The sequence below is a fragment of the Ceratotherium simum genome, chromosome 12 (assembly GCF_057802395.1).
Source record: "Ceratotherium simum simum isolate JZ-2026a chromosome 12, ASM5780239v1, whole genome shotgun sequence".
Lineage (NCBI taxonomy): Eukaryota > Metazoa > Chordata > Mammalia > Perissodactyla > Rhinocerotidae > Ceratotherium > Ceratotherium simum.
The window spans coordinates 8,161,493-8,182,902 of NC_141911.1; the positions used below are offsets into that span (position 1 = coordinate 8,161,493).

The following is a 21,410-nucleotide window of genomic DNA, read 5'->3' on the forward strand; positions in this document are numbered from 1 at the left end:
CGTTGTTTTTATGTAAAGCATAAAACTTTTTGATATAAAACTAGACTTGTGATTTCCCAAATGAAATGACGAAGTAAAAAAGTTATAAGGGTCTTAATTGGTGGGATAACTGGATTCTTTGCCAGAACCAACTTGGGAATTTATTTCATTTAATGTGACATCTTTCCATCTTTAGTATTTTCTTTTTTTAATGCAAACTTTGCAATGTGCTGGGCTATGAAGTAAAGAATGCTATGTTTATATATGCATACATATATTGGCTCTGGAAAAAGATGCATGAGTACATGCGTGTTATGTAAACACAGCAAATGGTCAGAAGGAGAGTCTCTGATCATTAGGACGTTAATGAATAACAAGCATATTATAAGCAAAGAACAACCAATAGCACATATTGGTCTAGTTGTCAGCAAGGAACTTTGCTGGTTGTACACCTGGAGGGTCCCAGGTGTCACTTTCCCCAGGCAAGCCAATGCTCACCTGATATGACAGGTGATTGTGTATCCAAGGCTTGACTGTGAGTTTGTGGCTCCCCCAAATGAGGTGGGTCTGTGCTCATTGGCTACCATGTAGCTCCCCTAGTCCTAGAACATGTATATGGCCCAGTTTGACCTCTCCTCATGTCAAAAGCTGAATATGATCTCCCTGTCACTAGGAGAGGAGTGCAGATTGAGGACTTCTAGAGAGACCCATGGCCTCTTCTTCCCCTGGAGGTCATAGGGAATCCTCATTTCCTTCCACTCCTATAGGGATCCATCAGGACATGTGTTCTCCTGAGCAGAGGATCACACCCAAAGAGATGTGGAAGGTTCAATATCATCACCTCCAAACAGCTCTGAGACACAGGTGACTTGGCTTTAAGCCTGACTGCAAGATGACTGAGTATTGGTCTTGGTTTAACCCATACAGCCACTATATCACTCCCCCAATCAGCTTTCCTCCTATGTGGATGGTTGGTCTGGAAGCCAGTCATGTCTGATCTTGTACCCACACTCCATAGGTTTTGGAGTATATAACCTTCTAGTCACAAATGTCTTATACCCGAGCTTCTTGCTCAAGCCTAGCAAAGACACACTAAGGTTCAAGTAGAAATAATGGTCTCAGTCATTCTCAATCTTCTGACGTATAGGCCAGGTGAATGGGTCAGTTGAGTGCTACCTGGTGGTAAGGTCTTACCCAAGCTATCATGCCTTGTAGAAATGCTGCAAAGTGGATAAATGAATTCAGCACCCAAGAGACTATGTAGCACACATGGCAGTCATTCAATAAATGTTAGTTTCACTCTCCTCCTCCAAATCCAGATTGATTCCTGCAGCTGACTTGCGTTTCTCTCTCACTGCTACAGCTGGCCTCTTCCTCTATGTCACGTCCCCAAACTAACAAACGGTGTGCAGAGGCAGAATATAGAGGGAAAAATAATCATTCTCTTGCTGGGAAGGAAGATGTCAAACTCTTGGCCTAACTGAGGTTTGGAACTATCTGAGGAGTAAATGATCTGTTATACTTCCTTCCCATCTCCACTGCTGCATTTGATGCAACATACTCTCAGCATTCATTTATAACTAACAGACCAAAGGGAACGTGAATATTGAGGCCCGATGCATGGTGTTTAGAAGGCCGGGCAAAATGGTGATCCAGTTGACCAGGGTTCTACATGCAGGAACCCTGGTGGAAGGGAGAGACAGGCAGTAGATCCCAGAGTTGCACTTTGGAGCAGATGTCCAAGAGAATGCCAACAGGCCACCACGGTCCTGGGATAGGGATACAGGTAGAGGGATGCTGGACTGGGCAGGACAGAGGCATGGTCAGGGTAGCCCCAAGTGATGCCCCCACCCTGGGAATGCAGGAAGGAGCCTCAGCAGCAGGGCCTGGACCTTAGGCTGTTCCCACTTTCAGTGTCTGTTGCACGTCACCCCAGCATCCTCAGCATGTCCGCAGTTTGTCACCCCCCATTTGGAGAAGCTGCAGCGGAAAATGGTATCTTCTGTGCCCTTGCAGGCGACATCATCCATCCAAATCCTCCCTGTGCCTGTGAAGACAAGTAAACATGGTTTCTTAGCAGGTCTGCAGGAGAGCAGGACGGAAGAGAAACAGGAGCACTGCCATGTCTGTCCTTGACCAGGCTGTCCCAGGCTCTGCTGGAAATTCTCAGATCTAGCACTTCCCACCTGCCCTATCCACCCCACCAAGTCTGGGATCAGTTTCTTGAGGGCAGAATAACACTAGTTGATAGTGGTGATGGTAGTATTTACTGAGTATCTCCTATGTGTCAGGCATCTTACACATATGATCTTCCTCCATTCTCACCACGGTGCTTTGAGATAGGTATTAATAAACCCATTTCATAGATGGGAAAACTGAGGCTCAGAAAGCAATTGGTGCAAGGTTGCTCAGCTTGTAAGTGGCAGAGTCTGAACTCAAGCCCAACTCTTGCTGCCTCCCAGGCCCACACTTTATATGCAACACTTCATAGCTTTTGAAATATGATATCTTGCAGTCTTTGTTGGTGAATACCCAGGCAGGGCCTACCCAGAGGGACAATGTCAGACAGATCCTGGATTGGACAGATCCAGTGCCCCATGACCAAGTATGTCAGTGCCATCATTATCTCCAATCTTCTGAAATTTAAAGCAGATGGTCCCATTCTATGAATCCAAAACAGTGGTGCTGGAATGGTAGGGGACCCCAGAATTTAACATTATAAGCAGACATATATTTAATGATAGGAAGAAGCATCCATAAGTAATTAGTTTAGTACAAGGTTCCTAAGACAATCTATTTGAGTTTTGTCTGCAGCCAGTCCTGTTCACTCAGCTCTTAAGGGGACCAACCTGCCGGTCTGGAGATGCCCATGCAGGGGAACCTTTAGTTGGTCTTCCCAGGATTGTACCTGAGCTTGAGACATAAATTTGGCACTGAGGTCCCTCAATGAATGTCAGGGGAATAGGGCAGCTGGGTGAGGCTCCAGGAGAGAATGGAGAGGGCTTGTCTGGGGTCAAAGGGGTCAATAGAGAGGGGAGTGGCCTGCACCAGATGCCACCTGGAGCCCCCAGTGATGAACTGGCAGGACCATGGCTCTCTGGGCTGATGGCCGTGCCAGGCCCCAGACGGTGGGAGCCCATTTGAAAGCCCTCTGGAAGGACGGCTGAGCTTCAGGGTTCCCACGGAAGCAGGGCTTAGAGCTTTGCTACTCAAAGTGAGGTCCTGCACCGGCAGCATGGCCATCACCCAGAGCTTGTTAGAAATGCAGAATCTCGGGTCCCGCCCAGGACCTACGGAACCAGAATCTACGTTTTCACTAAGTTGTTACGCGCTGAAGTTTGAGAGGCACTGATGCAGCAGAAGAAGCAGGGCTTTACAGTAGGTGGGACAGATCTGGACCCAAGTCTCAGCCCTAGTTGGGGGCCATTTCAGTTTTAGAACTGGGAGGGGATTCCTGGGATATAGGAATTTCGGTGCTAAAACCAGGTAAATCTGGGTGAACCAGGATGGTTGGTCACTCCAGCACCCTAACTTGTTAGCTCTATGACCTGGCACCAAAAAGCATGGGGTTAAAGGTCATAAACTGGGTTCCAACATTACTGACTGTGTCAACCTGAGCAAGTCACAGGAGGTAATAAATAGTTCCTGTATTTTAAAGGGCTTTGAAATCCACCAAAACCCTATAAAAAAACGTAGCTCAGAGCTTATACCATACCCTGATCCTACTCCGCCTGCTCACCGTCCCATCTCTCAGCAGCTGGACGACCTCTCCTTTTAGAGGAATTGTCAGGACTGACAATTCCTGACTGACCTTAAAACCGTCACTCACTGTTGAACTATATGGGAGAAATTCCTTCACAGAGAATGTCAAGGGAAGCTCTCAACCATTTTGCTGCCCACTAAATCGACCACACGCATCAAGTGCTTTAGACATGTTTTTGTGATGCAGAGATCTTCAGCCTCTGCTTTCACGGGACTGCCGAGCAGTGAAGTCAGGGACAGAGCTGGGACGAGAGGCCTCTTTCTGCCTTCTCCTTGGATGTTTTCTCCTCACCAGAGCCTCTCTCCTGGCCGGATACCCTGTGTTTCTTTCACAATAAGCCTTTGAGGCCGAGCAATAACTCGCAGATTAAACGTCTCCTGGAAAACACATCAGTTTACAAATTACTCAGGAAAAGGCTGCGGGCCCAAGAGCTCTGTGGGATTAGTCACACCCAAAGCAAATAGAGAAGCAAATAAAGGAGACTGACAAATACAGAACAGAACCACGGTCACCAGCTCAAATGCGAATATAGGATCACGAACCTCCAAACTCTAGCTGGTGTCTAGCCAGGGAGTTCTGGCTAATGTTCGATCATGGGAGAGTTAATAAAACAAGAATAGGGTCTTTAAATCAGCAGCACTGAATACCTGCAGTTGCTGCAGATAGATAGCAGCATGCGGCATTGCTGAGGGGCCAATTAACCCACAAACCATCTCTGCCCCTCACCATGTCAGAGAGGCTGGAACTCCCACGACCCTGGGTACCAGTCATCACGTTAGCTTTAGAACGGACATCTGATTACTCAAAGTGTGGCCCGAGGACCAGGAGTGTCAGCACCACTTGGGAGCTTGTTAGAAATGTGGAGTCTTGGGCCCGCCCAGACCTGGATTAGAGCCTGAATTTTAACAAGATCTCCACGATTCACACGCGCATTCGAGTCTGAGGAGCCCTGCTCTGGATGAGGTGGGCACCTCCACACAGGCCCTCTCCTGGAGCTCCATGACAAAGCCCTCTCAGCGAGCAGGGTAGGGTACTCTGTGCCCACTTTACAGATCAGGAAAATGAAGCCATGCGGGGATGTTTTATCTTGAGGAGGCAAAATTGGGACTAGAGGCCAGGTCTTCTGACATTTACAGCACTAGGGGTGGTTTGAAGGTGACACTGTTGGAATAAGTGGAGATTTTATTTTATCCTTATCATTCGCTCATTCAACAAATATTTGAGGGCCTGCTCTGTGCTTGGCACTATTCTGGGTGTTTGGACCACATCAATGAACATAAACGATAACACAACAACAAAAATCTCTGCCTTGTGGAGCTAACATTCGAGCACCTATTTGTTTATTTAGAGTGATATTCATAAAAGGAATAAGTTACACTGAATCCTACAGATTCAGCAGTTACACAGAGGTAGGCAGGACAGCTATCCAACAGATATTTAAGAGACAGGAAAAGTGAGGCCCCAGAAAGATTAAGTGACTCATCCTATAACTATGAAAAGACCATGGCCCCGGCCTCTGACATCCAGCCAGTGCAGTCCTTGCTCCTTACAGAGCCACAGGACACAGTTCACAGCACGAACACTAAGCTGGGGAGTGGCAGACTCGGGGGCAATTTGGCCCACTGCCTGCTTTCTTTGTAAATAAAGTTTTATTGGAACACAGCCCCACTGTTTGATCACATTCTGTCTGTGGTTGCTTTCATGCTACAACTGCAGAGTTGAGTAGCTGTGAGAGAGACCATCTGGCCCACAAAGCCTAAAACATTTACTACCTGGCCCTTAGTGTTTGTTGACCCTTGCACTAAGCCATCTGCTAGTATTTAAATTTTATCTTAGAAATAAAGGGCAAAAAATGGTAATAACGGTATGATTCTAGGTGAACACTCTCAATTCCATGCACCCACTTCAAGCTACAACTCTGTCTGTGTTTGCACCCATCCTCACCTCTTCTGTCCATCTGTCTCACAGAAAGGTTTTCTCTGCAGGTCCAAGGCTAACTCCCAGCTCGACCAGATTCTGCTCCCTTCCATCTCCTCCTAGACCTCGCTCCAGCCATCACCCCTCCATCTTCTCTATCCACATTCACTTCCTCTCCAACAGCTCTTGGGCCAATTTAAAATTTAAAAACACTTAAATTAAAATGAGAGAGACTTCTTTAGGTCTCTCTCATTTAGGTCTTTCCTTGCTTTTTCCCAGGGAAACTGATAATTTGATTATTGAGCCCTGTCCAGGAAAAATTTTATGGTGCCAGACCACTGAGAGAACTGCCAGGGATTGGCAGTTTCTCATGTTACACTGGGGAGGACTCAGGTTAGAAAGGCGCAGAAGTTCCTTCCTTCCTTCCTCCCTGCCTCCTTCTCTCCCTCCTTCCCTTCCTTCCCCTCACATTTATCCAGTACCTTTTATGTCCCAGGTACAATTCTGGGTTTTAGAGCTGTAAAAGGAAAGCCCTTAAGATGTTCATACATATTTCAGTGATCAGGAGAGAGGAGAGGTGCTGTGATAGAGACACGCACAGATTGGGGTATTTACATCACAGGGTGGGGGCGCAGCAAGGGATGGAAGGACCAGCAAAGCTCCCTCAGGAGGTGATAACTGAGCGGACTTTAAAAGCTGAATAGGAAGGAGCTAGATGAAGAAGGAGAGAAAAGCATTCCGGACTGAAGGAATAGCACATGAGAAGATATGGAGACATGAAACAACTATGCGAGCTCAGAGAACACAGGCGGACACATGTGGCTGAAGGATGAAGGATGAGAGGGAGGTGGAAGGGCCTTGAGTCCTAAGCTAAGGAAACCAGAGTCGATCCTGAGAGCAATCAAGACCCACTGAGGACACAGGCAGCAGAGTGATGTGAGCATGTGCTCATCTGAGAAAGATCCCTGGCAGCCATGAGGAGGAAGGCAACAGGAGCCAGCCTGGAGGTGCAGGTGAGGCAGCAGTGAGGGGAGCAGCTCCTGGAGGATTAGACCTGCTACCACATCCCCCTCGACTGACATCCCTACCTCCACCCAACATACAGCAAATAGGCGTGTGCAACAGGGCCCACACTGTGCTGACTGCTTGATGTACCTGATCTCATTTAGTGCCTGCAGTTATCCTTCAAAATGGAAGGACTGAAGCTTGGAGAGGTTAAGAAATCTGCTCCAGGTCACCAGCTGGTATGCGGCAGATATGGGATTTTGACCCAGAGCCTGAGCTCCTAACCACTGCCCTCCCCTGTCTGAACTCCTAAGGCAAGAGCAGTAAGAACAAAGAGGAGGGGACAGATCCAAGGGATGCCAGAGAGGCAGATGCTGGTAGAATCTCTAGGACCCAGGGACCCACCAGATAAGAGATAGGGGAGTGGGTGAGAGTGGAGGAGGGACAGGCCTGCAGTCCTGGCTGGCAGGGCAGGAAGCGCATCCAGAAGGCATGGAGAGCAACAGAGCCAGTGCGGGGAGGAGGCTGAGGAGTGAGGGTACTAGGACTGAGAGTCGAGGCACGGTGGGGTAGGAGGCTGTGGTCAGAGGGCATCCAGACCTGATGTACAGCCCCTCTCGCTGCCAGGAGAGGCGGGCATCACCTCCCCTCTGCCCCCAAACTGCTATGGCATGATAGCCCTTACGATGCTGTTTAGAATCTATGAATATCTGTCTCACCCTCTAAATGGAACATGTTGAGGTCAGAGACTAGGTTTGTTCAACTCTGTACCCCAGCACTGAGCCTAGCACCTGGCCCATGGAAGGTGCCTAGAAACTGCAGTGGAAAGAAGCGGGTGCAGCATGGGCTAGGAGACAGGGTGCTGGGCAAGCCTCGGCTGGGTCAGTCCCTTCCCTTACCCGGGTCCTCCTTCCCCTCTGCGTACCCATTAATAACACCTGGCCTCTACCTGTCAAGGTCTCGAATATCACGTGACCTAAGTTATTGAACTATGAAGGGGAAATAATGGTGCAAATTTGATGTGTACGTGGAAGCAAGTCCACCTTCCCACTGACTGGTTTAAAGAATCAATTGGGAATTTTAGAGCTTCCCCACATGTCACACGATACAAAAATCACAGAGGAATGAAAGAGTCTGCAAAGTCTCAGTTCTAGGCTAACACTGCCCATGACATTCAAACAACCTATTTTGACTTCTCTAAAAAAGTTTGATTTTTTTTCCTCCAAAAATGTTTTACCTCTACTTATTAGGAAGAAGTCCTTATTAGAACCAAAACTGGAAAAGCAAGGACTGTTCCTAATGTTTCTGTTCTTCGTGCAAATAGAAATGGCAGTTTTCCTTGAAGAAAACAGGCTGATATCCAGCCCAACACTTTCAGTGGGAGGAAAGTGCTCTCTCTCTCCCGGTGGGCTGTCCTCCGTGGAGCTGGAGGCTTTGAACTCCCTGGGCTCTGGCCTTTAAGTAGAGAGGCGAACGTGTGGGGTCAATCAGCCACTCTCTGCCAGCTGTCACAAGAGATTTCACCAAGAGTCACTTTCGGTCAATGTGATTGTCTTAGTCTGCTCGGGCTGCTGTAACAAAGTACCATAGACTGGGTGGCTTATAAACAACAGACATTTATTTCTCAAGTTCTAGAGGTTGGAAGTCCGAGACCAGGGTGCTAGCACAGTTGGGTTCTAGCGAGGGCCCTCTTCCGGTTGTAGTCTGAATTCCCTGTGTCTCCTCACAGAAAGAGGATGAGGGAGCTCTCTGGGGTCCCTTTTATCAGGGCACTAATCCCATCATGAGGGCTCCACTCATGACCTAAGAACCTCCCAAAGGCCCCGCCTCCTAATACTATCACATTGGGGGTTAGGATTTCAACATATGAATTTGCGGGGGGACACAAACATTTAGTCCATAACAGTGACTGAGGTCTAAGGGACAAGATTCTGAGCAAGGATTATGGCAGCCCATAGCGGGGATGAGGAGAAAGGCAGCTGTGAGGAGTGGAGGGTTCCACGGCCAGTGCTCTCAGCTTGTGTAGATCTTCATATCAGCCTGCGTGATGGCCGCAGTAAGCTTGCCAAGGTATAGAGAGTGTTATGTGAATTGCGTCCCGCTCAAAATTCCTATGCTGAATCCAAACCCCTAGGACCTCAGAATGTGGCTGTTTGGAGATAGGGCCTTTAAAGAGGCAACTAAGGTTACATGAGGCCAGTAGGGTGGGCTGTAATCCAGTCTGACTGGAGTCCTTATAAGAAGAGGAGACGCAGACACACACAGGGGACCATGTGAGGATACAGGGGGAAGATGGCCATGTACAAGCCAAGGAGAGAGGCCTCAAGAGAAAACAAACCTGCCAACACCTTGATCTTGGACTTCCAGCCTCCAGAACTCTGAGAAAATAAATGTCTGTTGTTTAAGCCATACAGTCTGTACTATTTGTTACAGCAGCTGAGCAGACTAATACAGAGAGCTGGCCTGAGGAACAGACACAGTGTCATGGATGGAGACTGCAGCTGGGGTAGAGCCATCCTCTTTGAAACAGGGAAGGGACAGATGATTCAAATCAGCTGTCTGCCTGGGAGGGGTCTCCCCTTGCTCAAAGTCTTGTACCATCTGTAGGAAGGGAGATGTGCTTGAGCACGTTGGAAGAAAAGCAACCAAAATGGTGAAGGCTTTGACATCTTGTCATCTGAGGATGAGATGAAGTATCTGAAGATATTCATCCAAAGAAGAAAAGACTCAGAGAGGGGTGGGGACAGCCAGCAGAGTGGATAAGAGTGCAGACTCCGGAGCTGCCTGCCTGGGTCTGAAGCCAGGCTCTGCCATCTGCTAGCTGTGTGACCTTCGGCTAGTTATTCTTGCCTGTTTCCTCATTTGGAAAATGGGGATAATACCTGTATCTACTTCATAGTGTTGTAAGAATTAAATGAGTGAATATGACGTGTTTAGAATCGAGCCTGGCACACAGTGAGTGCTACATAAGCGTTAAGTAACAACAAGAATGCGATGGAGATTAGGAGAGTGGGATTAGATGTGTGCCCTGAGACAGTGCTGAGACGAGGGCCAGCAGGAGAATCTGACAGGAGGCAAGAAAAGAAAGGAAGTCAATTCAAGGAAAGGAAGAACATTCTAATAACCAGAACTGTTTGAAGACAGACCGGCTTGCCTGGGGGACAGTGAGCCTCCCGTTGCAGGAAGTATGTGGGCAGAGGTCAGGTGATGCTTGGCAGGATTGCTGTCAAGGGTACTCGAGCTTTGGAGAGGTGACCAACCAGTCCTAGGATTTCTGGGCCCTCTCCCTGTGTCCTTTTCCTCTGGAGCGCCTTACCTTGCCCAAATCGAGCCGTCCGGGACACTTCCTCTGCGCTGCGGAAGCCCAGCATGCGGCACACTACGTCCCCATCCTTCTTGTCCCAGCCATCGTCACACACGGTGCCCCAGCGGTGGTCATGGTACACCTCCACGCGGCCCTCGTGCGGCCCAGAGCCATTCACCAGCCGGATCATCACGGCGTCCACGGCACCTGCAGGGAGAGCCCACAGTCACTACTCTGCTCTGGACACACCAGGGCCCACCCAGGGACCTTCCCTGACTCCCCACTACACCTCTCTTCCAGAGGGAAGAGAGGGCTGGGGCTACAGCCAAGGCCACGACTGTGGCCAGCAGAAACCACGGTGTGTCACCCCTGCCCTCTATCAGCCTTCTTCTCTCCACCATTTTTTTTTAATGGACTTTATTTTTTTAGAGCAGTTTTTGGTTCATAGCAAAACTGAGCGGAAGGTACAGAGATTTCCCATATACCTCCTGCCCCCACACATGCACAGCCTCCCCCACCATCAACATCCCTGCCAGAGTGGTACACGTGTTAGAATCAATGAACCTATACCGACGCATCATTATCACCCAGAGTCCATAGTTTACATTAGGGTTCACTCTTGGTGTTGTCATTCTATGGGTTTGGACAAATGTATAATGACATGTATCCACCATTACAGTATCATACAGAATAGTTTCACCCTAAAAATCCTCTGTGCTCCACCTATTCATCCCTCCCCACCCCTTAACCTTTGGCAACCACTGATCTTTTTACTGTCTCCCTGGTTTTGCCTTTTCCAGCGTGTCATATAGTTGAAATAATTCAGTATGTAGCCTCTCAGACCAGCTTCTTTCACTTAGTAATATGCATTTAAGGTTCTTCCGTGTCTTTTTGTGGCTTGATAGCTCATTTCTACTTGGTGCTGAATAATCTTCCGTTGTCTGGATATACTGCAGTTTATTTATCCTTTCACCTACTGAAGATCTGGTTGCTTCCAAGTTTTGGCAATTATTATGAACAAGGCTGCTATGAACATCTGTGTGCAGGTTTTTGTGTGGACATAAGTTTTCAACTCTTTTGGATAAACACCAATGAGCATGATTGCTGGATTCCTTTCTGCCTTTTGAGACCTGGTGACTGGCAGTCATGCGTTCCAGGGAGGAGGGCGAAGGGGGAACAGAGGAAACCAAGGGATTATCAAGACTATGGGCAGGTGGCCCTGCTATGCAGCTCAGGAGGTGGAGAGGTCCCGGGAAAGGTCTCAGCCCTATGGTCTATCATTCATGTCCACTTTCTCACTAGGCTGTGAAAATGCTTGAAGCCAACAGACCTGGGTATGAATTCTGCCTCTGCCACTTACTCTTTGTAAGCGGGAGACAGTAGGTCACCAAATCTAAGATGCCACTTTTTTTTTAAGGCAAATCACTATAAAGATTTGGCGCTCTCATCGCTGTGGGCTGGGTTCATTTCCCGGTTAGAGAACCACACCACCCGTCCGTGGTTGTCATACTGTGGCAGCTGCGTGTTGCTGTGATGCTGAAAGCTATGCCACTGGTATTTCAAATATCAGCAGGGTCACCTATGGTTTCAGTGGAGCTTCCAGACTAAGACCAACTAGGAAGAAGGACCTGGCCACCCACTTTCAAAAAAACTGGCCGTGAAAACCCTATGAACAGCAGCAGAGCACTGTCTGATATAGTGCTGGAAGGTGAGAGGGTGGTGCAAAAGGACCAGGCAGGGTTCCACTCTGCTGTCCACAGGGTTGCTAGGAGTCAGAATCGACTCAAAGGCACTAACAGCAACAAAAGAAGGAAAAAGCACTGTCAGTTATGGTGGCAAATTATGTCAATTGCTAGATACCTCCTGATTCCAGAGATGTTAAAACGTGTGTCACAGAATCAGTGAAATACGGCAATAGATGTAAAGAGCTTAGAACAGCCCCTGGCACGTAGAAGGCTCTTCTTTCTACCTGGATGACCTTAAGAAAGTCCCATAGCCTCTCTGAGGGCATTTGCTCAACTGTGACACAGGGACAGTGCAGAGGGCTGTTTCATAGACTAAGTGAAATGACCTGTACAAGTCTTGGAGCACAGCACCTGACACACGGGGGGCACTCCTAGTGTGCTCCCCTCCATAATGGCTGGAACCCGGGCCCATTCATCTACAAACTCTGCCTAGCACAGAGCCTGGGTGTAGGAAACGGACGGTAAATGTTTGCTGCATAGATGAACGAATGAAGATTCGTTCTTTCGCATTACGATGCCATGCATTACTTCTCCAGTGGGGCATTCTGGGGACTCAAAGAACACTGGAGCAGCTGAAAAAAGCCTGAAGATCATCTCAAAGCCAGGGTTCAGGTGGAGAGTCACAGTGTCAGGGCCATACACACAGTTAGTGCCAGACTTGGGATGGGAGCACGGGTCTCCTGGTGTGTCTTTGAATGTCCTTTTCAGCATCCTGCCTGCCCTCCACTCACGGGGGGCTATCTTCATCCCTTGGGGACCTGAGCTTCCTCCCTTGACAAGATATTGGAGTGGTCTTTGGGTCTTAAGTCTGGCCACACATCAAAATCATTAGGAATGCCTGTGAAAATTCAGATTCTGGGGTTCACTCAGACCTAGTGGATCAGAGTCTTGGTGGTGGGAGTCAGGGATCTGTATTTTTTCACAAGTGTCCCAAATGATTCTGAGGTAATACATGTGTGAGGCCTGGCATTTGGGAGTGACGGGATTAGATGATTTGTAAGGTTCCTTTCAGCTTCAGTGTTCAGTGATTCCAAGGCCAGGGAAGAGGTCCAGGTTGTCTTTTTTTGCAGCCAGAAACCACCTGGGACATGTAGGGTGGAGGTGGGGACACTATTGTGACACAGTGACAAGTGGGTAGCACAATGAAAGAAAATCCCTATGTAAATTGCCAGAGAAAACAGCAAACCGGATAAAGTTCTGCTCCCAATAAGTACTGCACCCTTGGACTACTTTTTCTTCTTCTTTTTTCGGCCAGGTGGCCTAGGGGATTCCCTTATCTAATGACTGCAACTTGGCAAAGACATTTGTAGACCCCTGGAGGAGATGGCAGAATTGATAAGCCCCAAGTCTGTGCCACATGAGAAAGGAGAGGAGTCAGAACTGGCCACGTATCTGTTACATGCTGCCCAGGCTGGGGAAACCCCAGAACATCCTGCAGAGGGGAACCAAAGAAGTCACCAGGAAACCACACCATTGGCACGATAGTGAAAGACTACAGCATGATGATTTTGAAAGGCTCTTTGCAATGTTTAATGCTGTTTTCTATGAATCCTTCATCTCTGACCATTCTCCCCATGGAGATTTACTGAAAACACAATCTCCCGTTAGGCTGTCAAAAAAGGCTGAGGGTGAGCAAGAGAACACAGAAATGCTGGAGAGAAGCTGGAATGCAGAGGCCGGGTCTGAGACAAAGAAACTCCCCTGGGAGTGGTAATGACAAGCTAACCTGGAGCCAGCAGCAGCAAATGAGGCCTGGGCCCTGGCTGGGGGCTTGGCCCTGGGTGGGTTGGCTGCAGCTGAGACGTCAGCCTTGACTTCTCAGAGACCTGCCTCACCTCTGTCAGCACCCTGTCACGGTGGCGGTGGGCCACGCCAAGCCAGGAGGCCTCCAAGAGAAGCCTCAGTGTGGGGTCATAAGTAGAGGAAGAAGTGGCAGGAGAATGCTGGGGACCCAGAGCAGGCCAGGCAAGAGTTCAGGGTGTTGGGTCAAAATAACAAGAAGAGGCTGGGTGCGGCGTGAGCAGCCAGGGCTGAAGTTCAGGGAGTCCCCCTTATCCTCTCTGCTCTGGCCAGCCTGAACTCACTCCATTCACTGCTTCGTTTAGCCAATAAGTGACTGACCATCTGTTAGGGGCCTGGTCCTGTTCTAGGAGCTATGGATACATACATGAAAAAAGTCCCTGCCCTCATGGTCTGATATTTTAGTGGGAGAGACTAGCAATAAAGCTAGGAAACAAATAAAAATATAACTATGGCCAAGTGGTGATGAGTGCATAGACAGGAACAGAAGCACAGAAAGGGAATGGAGAATAAGGGGAGGCGCCATCTTGAACGAGGAGATAAGGAAGGGACTTGGAGAATGAGGAGAAGCACCATCTTGGATGGGGAGACAAGAAAGGCCTTGAGTGGAGACCTGAATGAGCTGAGGGAGGACATGGACTTCCCTACCTCAGAAAAACCCCTCTCTGTACTCTGGCCTAAGCTTTTCTTCTCCTTTAAATCTCAGCTTAGATATTCCATCTCCCAAAATGCCTCGCTTGGTCTCCTACACCTGGCCAGGGCCCCTTCTGTGGACATACTCATCACTTCATGTAATAATTGCCTATTTACTCTTTTAGGACACTGTGAGCATTCTGAGGAAAGATCATGTGGCTGGATATAATACCTGGTACACCAAGATGCCCAAGCTATGCAAAATGAAAGCATGCATGAATGAATGAACTCAGATAATATAGACTCAAGCGGGCAGGTCCTGTCTAGTGGACACAGCTCCCCACAGCCTATGGCTTTGGTGGGAGACTGAATGAAGAATCAGCCATCAGGGCATCCATTGGCTCTAATGCCTTCTTTGTTACATCATAGCCTCTTCTACTCACTTACTCATTGATGGCTTCTTTTGGTGGGATGGTCCTGGATTTTGGACCCAGAGCTCAGGCTATTGGTACAATGACCATACATTCCAAAGGAGAAAATAGAAACACGGTCCATCATGTGACTATGGTGGGTGTTGGGGGGAATCTGGAAGGTGTCATTTGGATGCTGAAATACTGAAATTCTCAGGACACTTCAATGTAAATGGAAGCGACAAAAGAATGTTTAGAAATGGGACAACTTCAAAAAACTGGAAACATATGGTAACCATAATTACAGTACTCATAGCATCAATTTCAAGGACGTCTCTGGTCTATGCCCCATCCTCCCCAGCCACCAAAGAAGGTCATTGCCCCCAGGACTCTCCTTCCCCCAGACCCTACCAGGGTTGGCTTATTGAGCACTGGAGCCTGTCCCTTGTCACTTGTCCCCAGATCCCCCAGATTCAGGGCTTCTTCCCTCAATGGAGGCTGAACACAGTCACCTGCCCATGGGGTCAGCAGATGCTGCATGCCTCAAAAGAATCAAAATGATTCTGAAAGCCACACTACCTCCCCTGGACTCATCTAAACCAGATGACACAGTTTGTTCTAGCTCCATCTTATGGAACACTGCACTAAGCTATGATTTTTGCATCCTTTTCTTCCCCCCCACAAAAGCTTGGCTCTGCGGATACCTCCCTTGGGAAAACCACAGGCTGAGGTTTGATCTGATTACGAGGCAAACCGCCCAATTCAGGGACTCAGATGGTCCAAGGGGCTGTCCTATGAACAGTATCTCTGGCCTCCTGAAGAGCTATAGGGGGGCCGCAGCGGCTCTTTTCCAGGCCGGCGCAATGATGCCGCCTCCTGGAACACCCTGCGGAATCACCAAATGACGGCAACAGCAGCCCCTCTCCAGCCTGGGAAAGACGTCAGGACTTAAGAGGTTCGGGTTTCTGTGGGCAGAGGGTTTAAACTCTGCTTCTTCCCAGCAGTTTCTGCCCCAGGGCAAAGCTTTCCCACCAAGCAACCAACCACCATTCCCAATGCTCTCACCCCACAGCTGTGTCAGCCCCCATATCATCAGATGCCGTGCCTGTGAGGCCTCAGCTTGGTTTGTGACCCCCATGCCCCCTCCCCCCAGCACGCTTCTTGTAAGTCCAGGGAGCTGCCTCCTCAGAGGCCCACCTAGAGTGGTCCCCGAGGCATGTACAGGGCTACTTGGGTCAAGGGGATGCCTCTCCTTGTACATGACAGGAGAGGAAAATGGAAGGCAGGGGTTTCTGACAGTACAAAACCCAGGCACTCCTAGGCCAGTAGCAAAAGGGGTGGCCCAGTTGGAGGGCAAAAGGCAAGAGTCGTCATAATGAGCGAGAGGGACCTCTGGCTTTCACTGCTCCATGTGACTTCCCTTAATAGCTGCCCCTTGCTGACAGGTCCCTTTCCTTTCTTCTTTGCATCCCACCTCAGCGAGCCCTGGAATATCTTTCCTGAGCAAAATCAGGCTCAGCAACCCTGCAGAAAACCCTGCCCTCATCCATTCCTCATGTGGATATCTGATTTTGATTCATAAAGGGAGCCCCCCCGGTGAAGAGAATATCAAACTCTTTTTCTTGTTCTGGGGTCCCTACCCTGCAGACTGGAGTCTATCTGCACGTATGCCCACAGTTCGCAAGTGGAGAGGACAGTAGTGACCACAAGGCCCGCTCCCACCCCACTCTTTGCAGGAAGAGTGCTGTCAGTGTTCCATCTCTTGTCTGGAAGACCCAAGTGAAATACCAAATAGCTGTTCCTCACCAAAAACCTGGAGAACAAGTGGAGAGTTTTCTGACTGACAGCTTGTCCCCCTCCCTAGCTCACTAAGTCTTGGGCAGAGTTATTCCTTGTCCCCCCTGCCATAGCAGGGACACTCAGATGTTCACAGGGCCAGGCTTCTGTTTCTTTTTTCCCTGTTGCCCAAGATGTGGGGTCAGAGGTTCTCCCCTTTTATACAGAGAAGCAGACAGAGAAGAGTCCCTTCAAATCAAAGTCCAGGCCAGAAGCATCACTTCTTTGTCTCTGTATAACCACAGGGGAGGAAGCTGATGCAGGGAACCCAGGGCAGGAGACCGGCCCTTTCCGGCTGTGCAGCCTCCTTGCTCTCTCCCAGATCACAGGGCTCAATAATTTCACCAGCAAGTTTTCCAGAACATCAGTGGTTCTAACCTCTGCTTGGAGCTTTCTGCCTAGCTGAAGCACCAGACTATAGAACCCGCCTCCTCATTCACTGACCTGCTCTACTGACCCTGCCCATTACCCAGGCCACTTCTGGGACCAACCATGAGGCCCTCATCCGCCCTCCTGCAGCAGGACCCCAGATCTGCTCCAGCCCTGGCCCAGGCCCTCAGTGAAGAGACTGGGGCTGAGGCACAGATGGGGTTAGACTGTGGAAAAGAACAAGGCATGGTGTCTGGACCAGGAAGCTTTGCATTTTCTAGGAATGTCTCTGGTAACAACCTCCTTAAGCTTAGTTGTGGGCTACAGATGTCACCATTACCTAGTGCATGGAGCTACTTTTAGGTAATAGTCACACAGTTTTTGGGATTTTTCTAATCATCACAAATGATGGAGAAGCCTAGAATTTTCCAGCTGGCAGAGACTTGGAGATCAAATGGTCCAAACTCTTCATGTGATATACAAGGGAACAGAGGCCCAGAGAGGTGAGGTGTCTTGCCCAAGGTCATCCCACAGTTAGTAGTAGAAGAGCTGGAGCCTGAACTTGAGACCTAACCCTTGAGCCAATTCTCCATCTACACCTTCCTTTCTCTCCCAGAGTCCTTCATTCTTCACGAGATGTCCGGGCACAGTCCACTAATTCTGCTTCACAACTGTGATGCAAGATGCCTTTTGATGGAGCAGTTACATTAAAAACAATTACTTTAACCCTTGAACTGCAATGCTTCTACCCAAAATTCATAGAACAGTTTGGCTTCTCCTAAGTCTTATAGGAGGACCAAGATGGCAGGGATGCCCTTGTGAAGCATGGCTACCACTGAGTGTGTATTTGAAAACGAACATGTCACTGTTTCCAGGCAGGAGAAAGATAAACCAGCCTTAGCTTTTGAGGGAAATGATAATATTCATTGAAGTCCAGGGTGATTCTACCTCCTGTGCACAGATTTGGGGTGCTGAAGATGTGTTACCTTTGTTAATTCTTTATGTGTATCTTTATCAATGTATGTATTTCTTTTTTCAATTACTCATTTGCTTATCCATCCAGATGCACTTACACAATCCCCACCACATTCCAGAATTGTACTAGATGCGAAGGATGTGAGGACAAGTAAGTGCTGTCTGCCCTTTGAGGGCTGGTGCTCCTCAGACCAGAAGACACTGCATGAGAGAGCTCGAGCAAAGCTTGCAATCTCTGAGGGTTATGTGTACATACCCCATTTTCCCTTGGGAAGAGAGATGATGTTTTATTTGTCCACGATCCCTCAGTACTTAATATTGTGCCTGGCTGGCTGGAAACACTAAGTAAATGTGTGGTGAACAGATGGGGTGGAGGGCAGAAGGATGGATGGATGCATGACTGTTAGTGAGTACGATCAGAATCCCCAGCCAAATGCCTCATGATTCCTGTATCTGTCTGGTTCCAGTCTTAACCTTCGGTGCCTGACTGTTCAGAATGGGTGCTGTGCCTACCCACTGATCCCACCAGCTCAGGCAGCAATGGTGTCACCCCAGGATAAAGACCACGTGCTCACTGTGCACACAGTCCCTGGGGGCCCCAACTGTGGGTTGCATCTATTTGTGCTGCCTTTCTGTAGATCATTCTAGACTCCCTATTGCTGGCTGATCTCTAAACATGTATTGACCCAGTTTATGGAGACACAGAGGTATCTAACCCTGCTGCTTCTCTGGACACAAAAATGCTGCAAGGCAATTCCAGGCAATTCCCCTGCTAAGTGCCACAGGAGCGAATCCAAGGCAGGCAGTGGGGGGTGGCGAGGAGAGTGGCGAGCCAGGAGGAGGGGACTGGCAGGGGCTAGTCAAGGCAGGCTACCAGTGTTCGTCCTAAGTCTGAGAGGCACCGAGACACTCTCTGTTCCTCATTTCTTCACCTGTCACACTCACTTCCCAGGGTTACTGAGGGGATCAGTGACAAGGATTCTCTCCTTGACCAAACTGTAGCCAGGCTCCTCTGAGCCCTCTTATCAACTAGGCCTCAATTTTGGCCTATAAAGACCTGAACAAACACTAACATAATTTCTAAAAGCTCAAGTCTGCATTCCTTGGATGACCTTAGCCTCCCTTAAAGTGCCTGCCTGAGAAAACTCAAGGTTATCAAAAGAATTTACTGTTTGTTCCAGCCAACACCTGAAGACAGGGCCCCATCTCTCAGCCTCTGTGGAGGGAGGAGCCTAACTCTGATAAGCCCCAGTTAGCAAACCCAGAGGGGTTTCAGAGGGACCAACCCCCTTCCTGCTTTTTGTAATTTTTCACTTCCCTGACTCTACTGAGCCCCCACCCACCCCCCTCCCTACCCCCTCATTCTCCCTTGAAAATGCCCGGTCACCTCTAGACAAATCAGAGTAGAGTTCAGTTCACACTGGCCTCTTTTCCCTACTGCAATAGTATATTACTGACGAAGACCTGTCCTGGCCGCTTTAACTAGCATCCGGCTTTGTTTATCTTTGACATCAGATGTGATAAGATTAGCATTAGACAAGCTGGTCAAGGTGTCTGCCATGCTCACAGCCTGCGAGCACTTCCTTACAATGGGTAAGGCCATGAATGATTGGTCTGGCTCAAGAGTTCTGTCCAAACCTCTATGATGAAGATGAGCAGGACCACCCAGATTCTCTGAGGAATCTGAGCTGGGGGAATAGGGAGAGAGCTGAGCAGAAGCACAAGCAAAAAGAGGCAGGAACTGTGGAATTAATAGGCCATGTTGGAGATGAGACACCAGAGTGAAGCCATGAACCCGTAGTGATGTGGCCCCCAGAACTGCCTTGGATTCTGAATGACCTTCCCATTCTAGGCTCTGCAAGGCCACTTGTATTATGAGTCCTAGTCTTCCCAAGACCAAAATCTTCCCAAGTGTTCTTACTATAAACCCCCATTACTTGAAGTGATCCTATGAGTCGCTAGTCCTTGCTACCAAATAGGCCCAAAGAGAGCACTTGGGAATCCCACACACCCATCTAAGGGCTGGTTAGCTACTTGCCTCTTGGGTGCTGGGTGCATTCAGGAATTTGGATGGAGGAAAATCTGGTCATGGTGATCCCTATGGGAAGGGAACAGCGGAAAGAGGCTGGTTCAGAACTCAGGAAGAGGGTTTAAATTCTGACTCTGCTACTGGTCAGAAGCACCCTCTCTACACCTACCCTCTTCTTAAAATTAGTATAATGGTGGCCATTGGGAGCAATAGCACATGTCAAGGACTTGGCACATCATGGGCACCCATCACTGTGATCTCTCACCCCTGGCTGGCCAGCATTTTGCCTAGCAACCTGTGGGCCAGCTCTGAGGGGTCTTCATGTGTTGCTGAGGATGGCTTGGATACCGTGGCCCAAGCAGGGATCATATCCTTGAAAGCCTCTTTGCAAAGCAACCAGGCTGTGTGGGGAGCAGAAGCAAGGAGGGGCTCATCCCTCCAACTGGATTAATCTCCTCCTAACTTCCTCTGCTCTCCCCAGGGCACAGTTCCTGGCTCCTTAGCATATTAGGGGAGAGGGACAGGGGCGTCGGCAGAAGACCAGCTCCTGCTGTCAGCAACTTTCTGCTCGCTAATGCAAGCTGGATGTGACTCGTTAAGCAAGGCAGCTCCGGAGTGGTCCAGAAATGAGCGTTCAGGCTGAGGCCGCTCTGGGCCTCCTAGCACAGACCTTACAAATCTAATATGTGGGGATTCTCTTCCTAAAACAAATGTTTCTTTGCTCTCTTTGCCTTGTAAATATATATGTAGGAAAAGCAAGGTCCCAGAGCAAGCAGGTTGGGACTACCCCAGATTCCCCTGGCTCTGACCCCTAAGCCCCAGAGCTGGAGGGGGTCCTGGACGTCAGCCTCACGTCCCCCTCCCACTTCAAACACAGGAATCCTCCCCACTCTGTACCACGCCTGACAGCTGCTCCTCCCGCCTCTGGGAATGGAAGGGAACTCTGCAGGATCTCTTGGGAACCCATTCCAGGATTTTAAAACCAGCATCTGCTTTCATTCACAGGGCGCTGGCACCTCTGGATGGCTCCAGTGTTTCCTCATCTGATTATTTTCTACCTTATTTTACTCTCTATGCTTTGGGTTTTGCAGTTATAATTGGAGAGCAAGAGGCGGAATATTTTCCTCTTTCTCCAGCATCTGGTGGGAGCACAACCGAGTGGCTTTGTTACTTGGCCCCTCAGCGGGTCTGGGAGGACAGCTTAATGGCCAGTAGCCACCATCTCAGAACCAGTTTCCAGGGCTGGGGTAGCCTTAGAACTACCTACTGCCTGCAGGGCTTGTCCACACCTGGCTCAGAGCCGCCCCCAAACCCAACGACAACAAAGCCACGTTCTAGGCACTACCCAGGAGAGATTTCAAGTCAGGGGCAGGCGGTGAAGGGAAGTAATGTATACTCGGTTCCCACTGCATGTCAGGCACTGTGCAGAGGGCTTCATAGTGCATTTTCTCTTTATTCTTCACAACAGCTCTGTGAGTTAGTTATTATGGCTCTCACTTAACAGAGGAGAAAATGGGCCCAGAAAAGTCAAATAATTTGCCCAGGGTCACACAGCTGCTACAAGGTGGAGCTACGGAGAAAAGCAAAGGCCTTTCACTTTCAAACTAGAGTCGACTGTCAGGCTGAATATTTAGGACAAATATTT

The 21,410-nt window shown here is 49.0% G+C and overlaps 1 protein-coding gene across 1 annotated transcript in view; it reads right to left on the reverse strand.

The window, feature by feature from the left end:
* Positions 1 to 823: 823 nt before the first annotated feature.
* The window catches only part of SCARA5 (scavenger receptor class A member 5), a 118,358-nt gene continuing 97,771 nt past the window's right edge, over positions 824 to 21,410 (reverse strand). Inside the window, exons 8-9 of the mRNA XM_087437225.1 lie at positions 9,981 to 10,175; positions 824 to 2,026 (exon numbers count right to left, since the gene is read on the reverse strand). Of these exons, the coding sequence (XP_087293351.1) occupies positions 1,890 to 2,026; positions 9,981 to 10,175 (332 nt within the window). The 3' untranslated portion in view covers positions 824 to 1,889. The remainder of the gene's footprint in view (positions 2,027 to 9,980; positions 10,176 to 21,410) is intronic.